At 40.1% G+C, this 13,362-nt stretch overlaps 1 protein-coding gene across 1 annotated transcript in view; it reads right to left on the bottom strand.

Annotated features, from left to right (window-relative positions):
* LOC133992960 (kalirin-like) overlaps positions 1-13,362 on the bottom strand; it is a 139,287-nt gene that overhangs the window by 81,928 nt on the left and 43,997 nt on the right. The window contains 10 exon segments of the mRNA XM_062431769.1: positions 731-862; positions 969-1,067; positions 3,862-3,993; positions 5,516-5,707; positions 5,938-6,060; positions 8,585-8,707; positions 10,335-10,466; positions 10,573-10,656; positions 10,782-10,955; positions 11,295-11,487. Coding sequence (XP_062287753.1) covers positions 731-862; positions 969-1,067; positions 3,862-3,993; positions 5,516-5,707; positions 5,938-6,060; positions 8,585-8,707; positions 10,335-10,466; positions 10,573-10,656; positions 10,782-10,955; positions 11,295-11,487 — 1,384 coding nt within the window.

Raw genomic sequence — 13,362 nt, 5'->3', positions numbered from 1 at the left:
TCAGACCCACAATCACATAAAACAAAGTCAGATAATAAACAAGCGCTCCTCCTCCCACTGCTGAAGACATTTGCTCTGATGGTTAAAAATAGCTTTCATAAAATATAGCTGCGATATTAAATCTTGAGCCCCTGATTATCCCTAAAACCTCCAGGAATTTGGGCTGACACCTCTCCAAACCCACATAGTCTGCTCCTGTATGAAATATGATCAGTGGTACCAGCAGAAGCACAGATCCACTCACAATGTTTTATCTCAGGAATTTTCACATTACACACTATACAGCTGGGACCAGAAGACAGCTGAGATGAATGCACATGGTATGCTGATTTTCATCTGTTCTGCTAAGCAGAGTTCAACACACAAACACACACACACACACACACACTCTATACACACACTCTATACACACACACGTCACTGTCGTCTCTTCACTTGATTACATGCTTACATACAAGATTACATGCTCCACTGTGGTTTGAGAAAATTCTCTGAGTTTGTGGGTAAATAAAACACGTATAAACCCCTTTTTAGTAAAGTCAAAACAGCAATAAAAAAATGTTGTTTTTCTTAGTTGCTTAAAAACTATAATTTCCAAGATATTTACATCCAATAATAACAACATATTCTCAGTCTTCCCGCTGGGTTTTGGACTGTCACTTCTTTGCTGTATGCTTTGTGTGTGTGTGTGTGTGTGTGTGTGTGTGTGTGTGGGTTTTGGTCTTTGTACCTGCTGGACATCTTGCTGGAACACACACAGCTGCAGTCTCTGGTGCAGTCGGACCTTTCGGTGCTGCCAAATGTTCTCTAGGCGCCTTTGATGGTGAAGAACTTCGTGAACGACATCCAGGATACAGTGAACCTGAAAACCAAAGACCAGTTTCATCTACACAGCACTCAAAGCATCTCTTTTGTAACTGGTTGGCAGATGAAGCATTTGCCAGCCTCACTAGCATAATGGCACTGACCGCTTTGGAGTAATTGGCAGTGGCTGTCAGCGAATCAGAGTTGCCAGGACTCAGAGGCCTCTGGAGGACGTCCAATAGGGCTTTACCATCCTGGCTCACCTGAAAACACAAAGAAAAAGGCAGACAGGACAACAGATGAGAGGGGGTAACACTTTTTTTTAGTTTTTTTAACACTGGTTCTCTCCTCCCCTCTCTGACACAAATACATACTTTCCAAACTGGCCTTTCAGTCCTTACTGCTAATTGCTATATTGTACATGGAAACACACCACTGAAACCTCTGCATCACACACACACGCACACAGTAATGACTCCTACTTCCTTTCTGTGAGAAATGAACCCTGTAATCAGTGTTTTTTATCAGTTAAGATCATTTAAAAAAATAAAAAGAAAGTGCTGTTTGAGTGATTTCAGTTATTTCAAGGAGCTGCAGGCTGGTTTAAACATCCTGCTGCTCCATGTGTGTTGATCTTATGAAAAATAATGCACGTCTGTTGATTAATCAAGTCATTGTTTCAGCACAGGTTTTTTTGTTCGACAAGGAACCTGTGGGAAAAAAATTAAGATTTACATAATAAGATACATAAGATTTAAAGATTTAAAACATGTTGATCATCATGTAAAAACACCAAACTGCATGAGAGAGTTTGTACTTCTTACCCAGTAATGAAATAAACACTCTACATAGTCTGCACACATAGATTCTGTCTCGCTTACACCTAAAGAACTCCAGCACATGCCACAAAAACAACAACAACAGAAAAACACCTACATCTTCATCTCTGCTTTGAATTTAAAAAAGATGTCTGTCATCACAAATTCCACAGAACACACTGTTGAACACGATGTTGTAACTCATCTGTATCCGTTTACATCAAACAAAAAAAAGAGAAGAAGAGTTGGCATCAAATATCTGGAAACCTAAAAGGAAATCTGTCAGCAAATCTATCAAACGTTCATCTTATTAAAGAAATCGCATTTAGTCCAACTACAAGATAAAAAGTCTCTAAACCTGTCACAATGCTGTCACAGTTTGCCAAGCCTAACCACCTCTGCCCAGAGCTTTAGAAGTGTGTGTGTGTGTGTGTGTGTGTGTGTGTGTGTGTGTGTGTGTGTGTGTGTGTGTGTGTGTGTGTGTGTGTGTGTGTGTGTGTGTGTGTGTACAAACTTCTTCTGTTCACAGATAAGCATAAACTGAGTGACACTGCGTCGGCCCCGTCTGAAGATAAAAACGGAACGCGGCATCAAAGAGCGGATGAAGAGCCGGAGCATTCCCAGACTAAATTCAGCGGAACACAGAGGGATTTTCAGACAGTGGATCTGGACGGTGGCGGCGGCGGCGCAGCAGCAGCTGACCGATGCCACCCTGTCATCACAGCCAATCACGAGCTGGCGTCACTGGGCTGCCAGAGAGCGACACAGACAGACAAGCACCCAAAAGGAGAGACTCTGTGTTCTGGAGTCCAAATCCGTCCTTCGAGGGTGTACTTGCACTGATTGTTATGGTTCTGTACCAGTCTACCAAATGCCCTTTGGCTTCTCTGCCTGTTTAAAACTGGACTGAGTAGGAAGGACGGATAAGAGAGGTTGCAGATTATATTTAAGGACCACTTGACCTGTTGCTTTGTGCTTTGACTCTCATCAGAACTAAGAGCTAAAGTGAAGTGAAACATTAGTTATGTTATTCAGAGCCGCAGTTGTCTTTTGGTTTGATTTACGTTGTTAAATGTGAGCCGCAGACTGATTTATTCATGTTTTTGGCAACTGTGATTTTGCTGCGTGTGCTCATTGTGACTTGTGCGCCGTTGTGTTCGTGCGAGTTGTGGGACAGTTTGCACAAGGTCATATTGTGTTTCTCCCAGCCTGCGCTTGTGTCTCGCCACCTGTTCCTTGTTGTTTCATTAGTTCAGTTTGTATTAAAGTCCCCGTTTTCAGTTTCAGCTTTGTTGGATTCTCTCCTCTGTTTGTTCTGCTTTGATCTGGTCTGTTCAGTTCTGTTCAATTTTACTTCGCCTGCACTCTCGCCTGCCAGAATAAAGACGTTATGCTTCAGCTTTGCTCTGCCTGAGCTCTGCATAATACTACTGTAACCTTCCCTATAATACATCTTTTATTATCATTACTATTCCCTGACAGCTAAACGTCTTCATTGCAACTGTATTCATGGTTTCCAGTCTTTTTAAGAAACTGAAGTGACACTTTAAGTCCACTGATTTAACAATTATATGCAGTATATGAATATTTAATAAAAAGTGTATAACACACTATAATGTAGTTAACAGTAAATATAAGGACGTTTTAAGTGTTTATTTGTATTTGGGAGTTATTTCAGCCTTGCAGACAAATTTCTTTTAGATTTTTTTTATATGATCTCCACTTATTAGTGACTTACAGGAGGAGTTATAGTGTTGACAGTATATGAATTAACAAGCACATCTGTTTACAACTACATTACAGTGTTTTAAAAAACATTTAGTCACTGTTTATATATTGCCAATAAATGCTAAGGGGGAATGTAAAATACAGTGTTTCCAGAACTAACTTCTCAGAATACTTCCAAGACATTTCCAATGTCTTAAAAGCTCAAATATTTTGTTTGGGTTTAACAATTTTTATGGAAAAACACAAAGAAAGCAACGTTTTGTTGAGGCAGAAAATGACACAATGGAAGAAACTGGTGAAAATAACAGGGATGGCTGTGGGAAGTCAACTGAAACTGTAGGTTTCTTTTAGTAATGAACAGGTGATACCAAAGATGCTACAGCAATGTTCTCTTACAGTAAACATATCAAATGTGATTTTGGTTGTAGAATAATGTTGGCTTAAGGTTCTGTTGGTAGTTGATTTTTCCTACTGGGTTATGTGGTTTCATGGTAATGTGCAGTTGGTTTACCTCAGTATAAGCCTGGGTGACCTGCTCGTACAGACTCTGGTGACGATGGATGGCGAGCTCCAGCTCCTGCATCTCCGATGGTAACCCTCCCTCACTGCAAACTTTACACCACGCATCCACCTCTGACAAGAACTGAGGGACAAACACAGACAACATGTTTATTTATATATCAATTAATTCAATAAAACTGATGAATAAATAGATTAATACGAAATAAACACTGCCCAATGTATCACACAATGTTTTTTTTCTTTCTGGCCCTTGTTATGTTGATTTTAGGACAGTGGTGGTGATGTAGCTTCATAAGACATTAGATCTATCTGTGTATCCAACATTATGTTCCATGACAGCTCCAAAACATGTCAACAACTTCTGGCCCTACAGCTTTAACATTTGCTTTAGATATTTATAATCTCTTGATGATGAATCCAAATGACTTTACTGACATCTCCAAGGTCAAAATGCTCCTACATTGGCTCTTTATCACACTGGTATCAGCGTTTAATTTGAACCAGGACATTTTTACTGCGTCCCTGATGCCTGATTGATGACATCTCAAAATGTGAAAAGGGCTTTGTTACATGAGAGAAGATGTACTGAAGTTCCTGACTTCATTAATAATAGTATAATGTAGATATTGTGGCGGTTAACTATGCATTTATGAGCTTGGATCCGTGCTAATTAAAATTCTGGGTCACATGAATGAAACACAATGTTTAAGGAACCCTGTTTTAACCCCTTTTTGATTTTAATGAACACATCATTTTTCCTGTGGTGCCACCCTTGGGACAGTTTGACATTTTAATCCCCGGAGATGGGGAAAGCTCCAGGAACAGGAGCATCACTATTTTTTTTATTTTGGAATAAATGAATAAAAGGTGTCATTGCTGCTGGCAAAGTTTTACACCTTTAGTCCTGTTGCTGTATTTTTCAGATGAAATACCAACAGAATTAATGTGACTGTAAAAAAAATGCTTGCTCTATTCATTTTTCTCTCATTTTTACTTTTCTTCCTCTATTTCTTCTCTCTGTGCTCGTGCCAGTTTCCTTCCACTCATCTCTCTTTTCCCTGCTCTTTGCTCCTTCTCTCATCCTGACACTTTCATTGTTTTTCTCTTTCACTTTTGTCTCTCTCTCTCTCTCTCTTTTAATCTCAGCCAATCCATTCTCTGCCCCTGTGCCCACTCTCTCTCTCTCTCTCTCTCTCTCTCTCTCTCTCTCTCTCTCTCTCTCTCTCTCTGTCTCTCCCCTTCTCTCTCTCTCTCTTTCATTCTTTCATCTCTTGCTCCCTCAAATGTGCACTTGTAGCTAATGTCAAGGGCCCAGCAGGAATCAAACCAGTCCCATCTGTTGCCATGTCAACCTTCCAAGAAACAGCAGCAGAGCGGTTTGATCTATTAAATATAATCAGACAGTAAAAATGTCCCATTTACATTTTACATTCTGGACATGTGTTTGATAAGCACAGAGTCCTGGATTAGATAGTTATTGGATCAGCAACTGAGCAACAGCAGCCTCACAGTAAGTGGAGGGGAAGTCCCTACATCAGATAACAAGAAGGGGGGTATTGGCTTTTTTCCATAAACACTGTGTTCTCATTCAATCAAAAAACATTAAGCTTAACTCAAAGGTTCTAGTTTACTTTTAAGCCCACCTGCTCTGCTTTCTGGTGGAAAACGGATGACATGGCGAGGATGGTGGAGCGCTCGTCGAGTGCGGCGGCGAAGCTTTTCCAGTTCTGGTCCAGCTGACCTGAGATCTGCTTTATCTGCGTGGAGGCGTAGTGACCGGCCTCGGCCAGGCGGCTCGCCACTGACATGATCCTGTTGATGTTTACGTAGGCATTCTGGGAGGAAGAAAAGCCCAAAAAAACAATATGGTATTATCTCATCTTTTTGGTTTTATTACAGGATTTAAACAGGGTTTAGGTGCAGAAGTGTATTTTTCATTTCATGCCATGGCTTGTGTGTTTTCTCTGTTACTAGTGTAATGACTGTGCAGGTTAACTTGTCATGCAGATCGAACAGCTTTGAAGCAATGTGAGGAGAAGAACAGTTGATGAAAGTGTGATGTTACCATGGAGTTCATGGCGAAGTGGTTGTGTTGCGTCTGCAGCTCCACCGCGTGTTGGTAACCTCGGCCGATCTCGGTGTGACTTTGCAGGAACACTTCCTTGTTGTGGCTGATCCAGTCAAACATCTGCACACACACACACACACACACACACACACACACACACACACACACACACACACACACACACACACACACACACACACACACACACACACACACACACACACACACACACACACACACACACACACACACACACACACACACACACACACAAACACACACACACACACACCAAACAACACCATAAATAACATTAGAAACGATGCCAAAAATCACTGCCGAAAGCTTTGTATTAGACCTGAAACTCAGACCTTCAGATCACTTTTTAATCAAGTGGTTTACAGACAGTGGCCTTCACACAATGATCAAAACAATATATTTTATAGTCCTGCATATAAATCTTTGATTAAAGCTTGAAGTACTTTATGTATCAAACATGAGTGATATTATTCATACAGAGTCAACAGTTATTAAAACTGAGAGAAAATGTGGTGGAAACACATTCAGAAGCTGTAAGAAGAAACAGAATCACTGGATGATGAAACCGTGTTGTTATTGTCTCTTGTTGTTGGCGCAATCTTCATCCGCCCATCAGAGTAAGGCCTGAAAGTCCAGGACAAAAACCTCCTCTCTATCTGACTCAATCTTTGGTGACAGATGGAGGACGATTGTGGCGCCGTGTGGTTACCATGGTTACCGTGCCATTAACACAGCCATTTCTCTAGCCGTCGTGTTTTGGGCAGAACGGACACCTCGTCAGGTCTGACTGTTTGGCTCGGCGCGACTGCGAACACCGAGTGTTTTCCACAGTGTAAACTAGTCCACACACCCCCACAGTGTCTCAGCGTGACAACACTGATGTGGACAAAACTGTTTTCTTTATTCTCTCTGTTTGCTTTACAGTAAATATTTACTGCTCCTGCATGTGGATTTTTTTTCTTTTTTTTTTTGGGAACACCAAATCAGCTGACGCCTGTCTGTCTGTGTGTGTGTGTGTGTGTATTTTGTGTATGTGTATGTGTGTACAAGCTGCACTCACATACATCAACAACACTTAGGATACTAACAAACACATACAGTCCTGTTAGGAAGAGGCAGAGCTACAGGGTGACACAGCTGATTGCATAAAATCTGGTGTTTTTCCATCAGATCAACTTTAAAAATGTGAGCTTTGTCACCAGGATCTATTTATTGAGTTTAAACGCGACATTTTCATTGTTTACAAAGAGGTTTTAGAGGTTGCAATTGTCTGTGTTCCTTAAATATTGACCCGTTTATCAGCAGAGCATGATGTTTATATATAGAATATGTCGTGGTAACCAGGCTGGTATGTTAATGATGAATGGAAACCATACATTTTCACTCAAAACTGCAGCTAATCACTTAGCTGGTGGGAGTGAAGCAGGGCTGGCTGATTTTCCACTGGCCTGACTGCTAACTGAGTTCTTGTGTTTAGATAAACACTAAAGGCTAATTTATTCTGGCGGCCGAGGAGTTTCCTGAGACGGTTACGGTGACACAGAGGTGAAGAGGACAAAGAGTGGAAAATGTGACACTGGACGGAAGTTCAGTGAGCTCTGCCATTTCATTTCAAACTAATTATCATATTATTGTATTGAATGACGGCTATGGATATTATGTTATTTATGTTGGCCGATTTTTTTGTTCTTAACTTTTCCCACATTTTTGTGACTCAAGCAGTTTTAGAGCATTTTCAAAAGCACTGACCAAAGATCCAATGATCGGATTGGTTGATACATCAACAACAACAACAGGAAAAAACCTTTTATTGACCAACCCTTTAGTTCTTGGTGGCTAATTTAACACATTCTGTGTGCATCACAAGCCTGCTGCTGCTTCACAATGCTGCTGCCAGCTACAGTGTCTGAAGAACACAGGAGGACATAGAGTGGGAGGCTTTCACTGACAGGAAGCCACATGGAAGTGTTGAGTCATGGCTCTTTTATGCTTCCTTTACATATTAAAATAAATGTGTCCATGTCAAACGGTGTAACCATCACTGCACGTACATCCATGCGCCCTTTACGTCGGCGTGAATGTTGAGCAAAACATCCTCTAGAGGGCAGTTCAGAGTGAAAAGTGGAGTTTATTATAATGTACCAAAAGCTGAGGCACCGTTGTGGACAGCGCTGGTTTGTGAGCTCAGAATTATTTTCCCTATTATTACCGATGAGAGAAACTGAAAATCAATGTCTTTGTCGTGTCTCGCTGGTCTCGCTTGAATCATTGGCTATACTGCCCCTATGATTTCCAGTGGTATTGCTCTATTCCGTTCATATCCATAAGCTTTTAGAAAACATGCACACTTATGGACGAAATGAAAGCAGAGTATGGACAGAAGTCTCCGTCCTTATATGTATTTAACAATGAGAACAAATTAGCCTTAAGTCTACCCTTTTTTACCTTTTGGCACTTAGATGCTCAGTTATATTTTGATATCTTCTTGCATCACATCTTTATCCACATCATCCCACTCCTTTGATCGGGTTCAACACTTTGTACAGAGTACATATAATCAGAGAGTCATTCCTTAAATATAATTGCAGTGTACAGCACGACTCACTTTCTCTGCGTCCTGTTCGAAGAGGCGGAGCTGGAAGCACTGGTCCAGCTTCAGCTTCCTCACATGCCACGTCTGATGGAGATGTTGCCTAGTAGAGTGCAGCTTATCCAGCAGACTGGCCACCTGGCAGAAAAAACACCAAGAGTTAATAAATCTTACATGATGTGTCTGCTGTTTTATCCATTTGGAGCTTAGTGCAACAGGTTAGATTTAAGGTTAGATTGTTTTGTTTAAGAATAAGTAGAGAAACATGCAGCAGTTCATGGTCAGACAGATTGTGGAATGGTACTAAAACACAACATCTACGCTATATTTTATACTCCGGTTTGATATTTCTACTGCCTGGTGTCAGTGCTTCATGCCAATTTCCTGCTCATGTTGTAACATTTTAACTCATCCAGATGCCTTTTTGTCTCAGTTCACGTCGAATCTGTAGCCATTCATGTATTTTCATTGGCTTGGTATGCATTCACACCACCTCAAAAGCTGTTTTTCTTATCTGAATTCTCATGAACATTTTTCTTTTCTTTTAGAATCTATGACATTTAAAACAGTTTAAAAAAGCATTTGAATAGCATTTAATGTCTTTTATAGTAGGGTTTTTTTGTTCTAAATTACATCCTACATTATTTATACTACAAATGTTTAATCTTACTGTTTTTTTTTTGTCATCATACAGTTAAGTGCTTGGGGACACATACTGTTGATGTATAAGAGTAATAATGCACATTTGCAAGATATAAGATGCCCCTTTCAGTTGTAACATGAAATATGAATATAAAATCATGTGTTGGCATTGTGCAGTGTATGTGTCTGATTTGTACAAACAACCTGTGTAATGAAACTGTTCCCTCAAAAACTTTCCCCGCGGAGTGCTTTGGCTAACGAGCTAACATGCAGAGAGTTCTTCTCATTAGCGCTAATGAGGGATGCTAACGAGCTGTGGGCCTTGGCTAGGTGAAGAAATGAATGACACTTTGCTCTTTATCGTGCGTTATGATATAGTGCGCATTTAGTGTCCACAGGTTGTAATGATGTAATGTGACGGTATCGTGTGAGGAATGTGACATGAACGATCGAGGCTCATCTTCGTAATTGTTTAAAAAATGGATGGTGTCGGCTGTCTTCATGCTGTGTTTGGGACTTACTGCCAAATTTCCGAGTAAGAGAGAATCTCAGCTTTTTGTGTTTATATTCCCGCAGTCGAATGAGCTCAGCATGTATGAAATGTGCATGTGTGCGTGTAAACAATCAGTTCATTCAGTTAATCTGTCAACAGTAGATATAAAGTTTAGTACGGAGCATACTGCTGCTATCATTTGTACTCTGTTTACTGCTTAAGCTGTAATTCCACATTCCACATTCCTCTTATTTAACTAGTATTTACTGGATGTTTTCTAATGTCATGTGGTGTTACTCAGATGACATCACATAACTTCCTCTCTTTCTCTACTTTTCCTTTGAATTTCAAATGAAGCCTTAAGGAGATGGCTGTGCTTAAACCATGCCTACCTATGTGCATCTATATGTGCGTTCTTGTTAATGGATCAGAATGAATAATAAATCTAAAATTTTTGCAAAGAAGCAGCTTTCAATCAGCTTTTTCAATCAGTTGTTTCTCTATAGATCAGTTAAAAGGCCTTCTTCCTCTCGTGGATAAAATATTTTTGGAGTCATGATATTGATTTGGCATCTTATTATCAGGCTTTATTTTTATCTGATGTGAACTTCCCCTTAATGGGCTACTTACCTTGGGCACCAGACTCTGGAAGTCAGCAGAACCGGAGATGCAGTTCCTCCCTGAAAAACCATCACTAGATCGAATACACTGCAGCAACCTCTGGCCTTCCCGGTCCAGCTCTTCCACTGGCGCCTTCAGTACCTACAGGGAGAGGAAAGGAGAGGAAAAAAAAGGGTGTTAATGGATTAATATGGTTCTAGATGGTTGAAATACAATTAATTATACATTTCCACAGTCACTCTCCCACCTTCTTCTTCAGCTGCGTGTGCTCCTCTATCAGCCGACGAGATCCCTCCACATCAGCAGGAAACTCTTTCTTGGATAGAAGCTCCTGCAACATACAGAGCAGCTTTTCATGTCGGGGTTGAACGATTACTCCTTTAAAAATACTCATCAATCTATTTTTCCCTTGATCGACCATTCATTCATCTCCCCGTTCATCCGTCCACAACCCACCTGCAGGTCCTCTAGTCTGGATAATAGGTGAACAGCGTTGGACATGAACTCCTCCAGAGAGACTCTCAGCTCCATCCACTCCTCATGGTTGTAGTCCAGCGAGCCTTCGAAGTCGTCCGTCAGCTGGGAGGGATCCACCAGCTTGGCCAGACCTTCTACTGACACCATGCTGGTCTGGTAGACAGGAAAGGAAAGTCAGGAGAAATATGAGAATACATGTTTTTAGTACAAAGTTTATAGTGTCAAAATCTAGAAAATGGCAAAGCTAGGGGAAAAAAAGACTGTTTCATAACATCTAAACCTGTTCAGTTCGTCATTAGTCCACATCACTGTATCACATAGCCTAACCCTAACCCTCTAATCCAATTGCAACCTTAACCCCTTTTTCCCCATAAAAAGAGGAAGTGAAATTTCAACTCTACCGTTGCCTTTTTGAGCACTAAATGGAACCATCTAATATTTATAACCTGTGTAGAGATTTTGTTGAATGAAACAAGAAAAAAGCCCACTGACCTCAAAGGAGAACTTTGCGCTGCCGAAGTTGGTCTTCTGTTTCTGCCAGAAGTTGTCCGGTTTGATGATGAGTGCCACGCAGATCTCAACTGGGAAAAACTCCTGCAGTGTCTTCAGCAGAGGTTTGATGAGCTCCCACTTAGAGCCACGCATGTCAATGATAACAGTGAAGCCACGCTTACATACATCCTCACTGCAGACACAGAGACACAACACACAACAGAGATAAACAGAGTGACACACGGGGGAAGAGAGACAATGGAGAGGTTCAGAATAAGTGTTTAACAGCTTTAAAATCCCAAATAGTCATTTCTGATGGATCAGCTAATTACTGACTTAACCTATGGTGGTACAAGCCTGAGCAGTGTGACCCGTACTGCTGCAGGGCTGCAACTAAAGACTATTTTCATTAACGATCACTCTATTAATTTCTCAATTAGTTATAGTGTCAATCACTGTTTCCTAAAGCCCATAATAACATCCTCAAGTGTCTTTTTTGTGTGAACCAACAGTTCATGATCCAAACTTTCTGTCTAGAGAAATCAGAAAATATTTATATTTGAGAAACAGAGAATTTTAACAATTTTCCTTTTAAAAAATCAGTGTTCAAAATATTTGACGATTACTTTAATAGTTGGCATCTTAATCAATTACTCGACTAAAAGGAAGCAGTTGGTGAGCTTGCAATCATATTTTAATAGTTTACTTGGATAAAAGAAAAAGTAGCCATATCACATATTCAAAAATCTGAATAGTACCAGAAATACTGTATAAGTATTAAAATAATGTCCCCTTACAGAGTTATATTATGGATTATGGATTAAGTAGCATTGTCTAAATGCTAACTGTATATATTGTTTATAACAATGCATCACATTTGATTAAGAATTCATACATTCTTATGTAACATTTTCATCTTCAAATGAATTATGTGGTATAAATAAATGTGTGTAAAGTACAATATTTCAAAGTAAAATGTAGTGAGGCATGTATAAAGCAGCATCAAATGAAAATACTCAAGTACAAATACTTCTGCAGCACAGTACTGGAGTTAAATGTACTTCCATTCTGCCACTGCATTTCAACTGATAGGCTACATGTACTTGCTTAAAATACTAATATGACTTTTGATGGGCAAACTGTCAACTGTCAATCATCTTCAGAGTCAATGTTGTCTGACCAAATGAGGTACTTTTGAGCTATGATTTTCCTCAGACAATCAGATATCCCAAATGGAGGAGTGCAGCAATGAGGTATTTCATTTCCTCTATCTTTTTTATATATATTTTTTTAATCTTTCATTTCGAAGGGGCGTCAGATATATCACACTTTGGCAGGGTGACCAGCCAAAATGGATCACTAATCTCCACATATCTCTGCCTCGCTGAGCTGCTCTCTAAGTATAGAAGTGAAGTCATAAACAAAAGGTAAATGCACAGCAGTGTGCTATCAATATGCAGGTAATAACAAGACAAACAACTACTGCACACTCCGAAACAGCCCCAAATAGATTGTTCTCTCCTGTGCAGAAGCAATAAAAGTCCCATTTCCCTGGTGCTGGAGACTAATGTAGCAGCAGAGTTATAGAAGAATCTACAAGAGAGGGGACATAAAAACATAAAACTGCTTAGGCATTTACAAGAGAGCATTTTAGCTATAAGAGCTAAAATATGTTGTAACGTCAGTCAAAGTGCCGTCACCGACTCCAGTGAGGAAACTTTTACTTCCAAAATAGCATTTATGTAGCAAAGTGGTGTGTGATGACACGCATTACGGAAGTAATAGATGAATCATCGTTACTGACAGTTTATGAGACAAATCTCACCCATTATTTACTGTACAACACCTCCATTAAATCCACCTCTGCATCAAAGTCATTCTACACTCATTTTATCTCATATGTTGCACAAATTAGATGATTGGTAGTGTTGGGATGACGTACATTTAAGCTCATATTTTCAGATCTTGCACCACAGAACATGAAGTCAAACATTGCAGAGTCAAATTTAAGAAGGTATCAAAACCACATGCCCGAAAGAAAAAGGCAGTAGGAAAAAGGAAAAGCTGA

The sequence above is a fragment of the Scomber scombrus genome, chromosome 13, assembly GCF_963691925.1.
Source record: "Scomber scombrus chromosome 13, fScoSco1.1, whole genome shotgun sequence".
Lineage (NCBI taxonomy): Eukaryota > Metazoa > Chordata > Actinopteri > Scombriformes > Scombridae > Scomber > Scomber scombrus.
The sequence above is the reverse complement of the archived record's forward strand: the minus strand, read 5'-3'. Positions and strand labels throughout refer to the sequence as shown.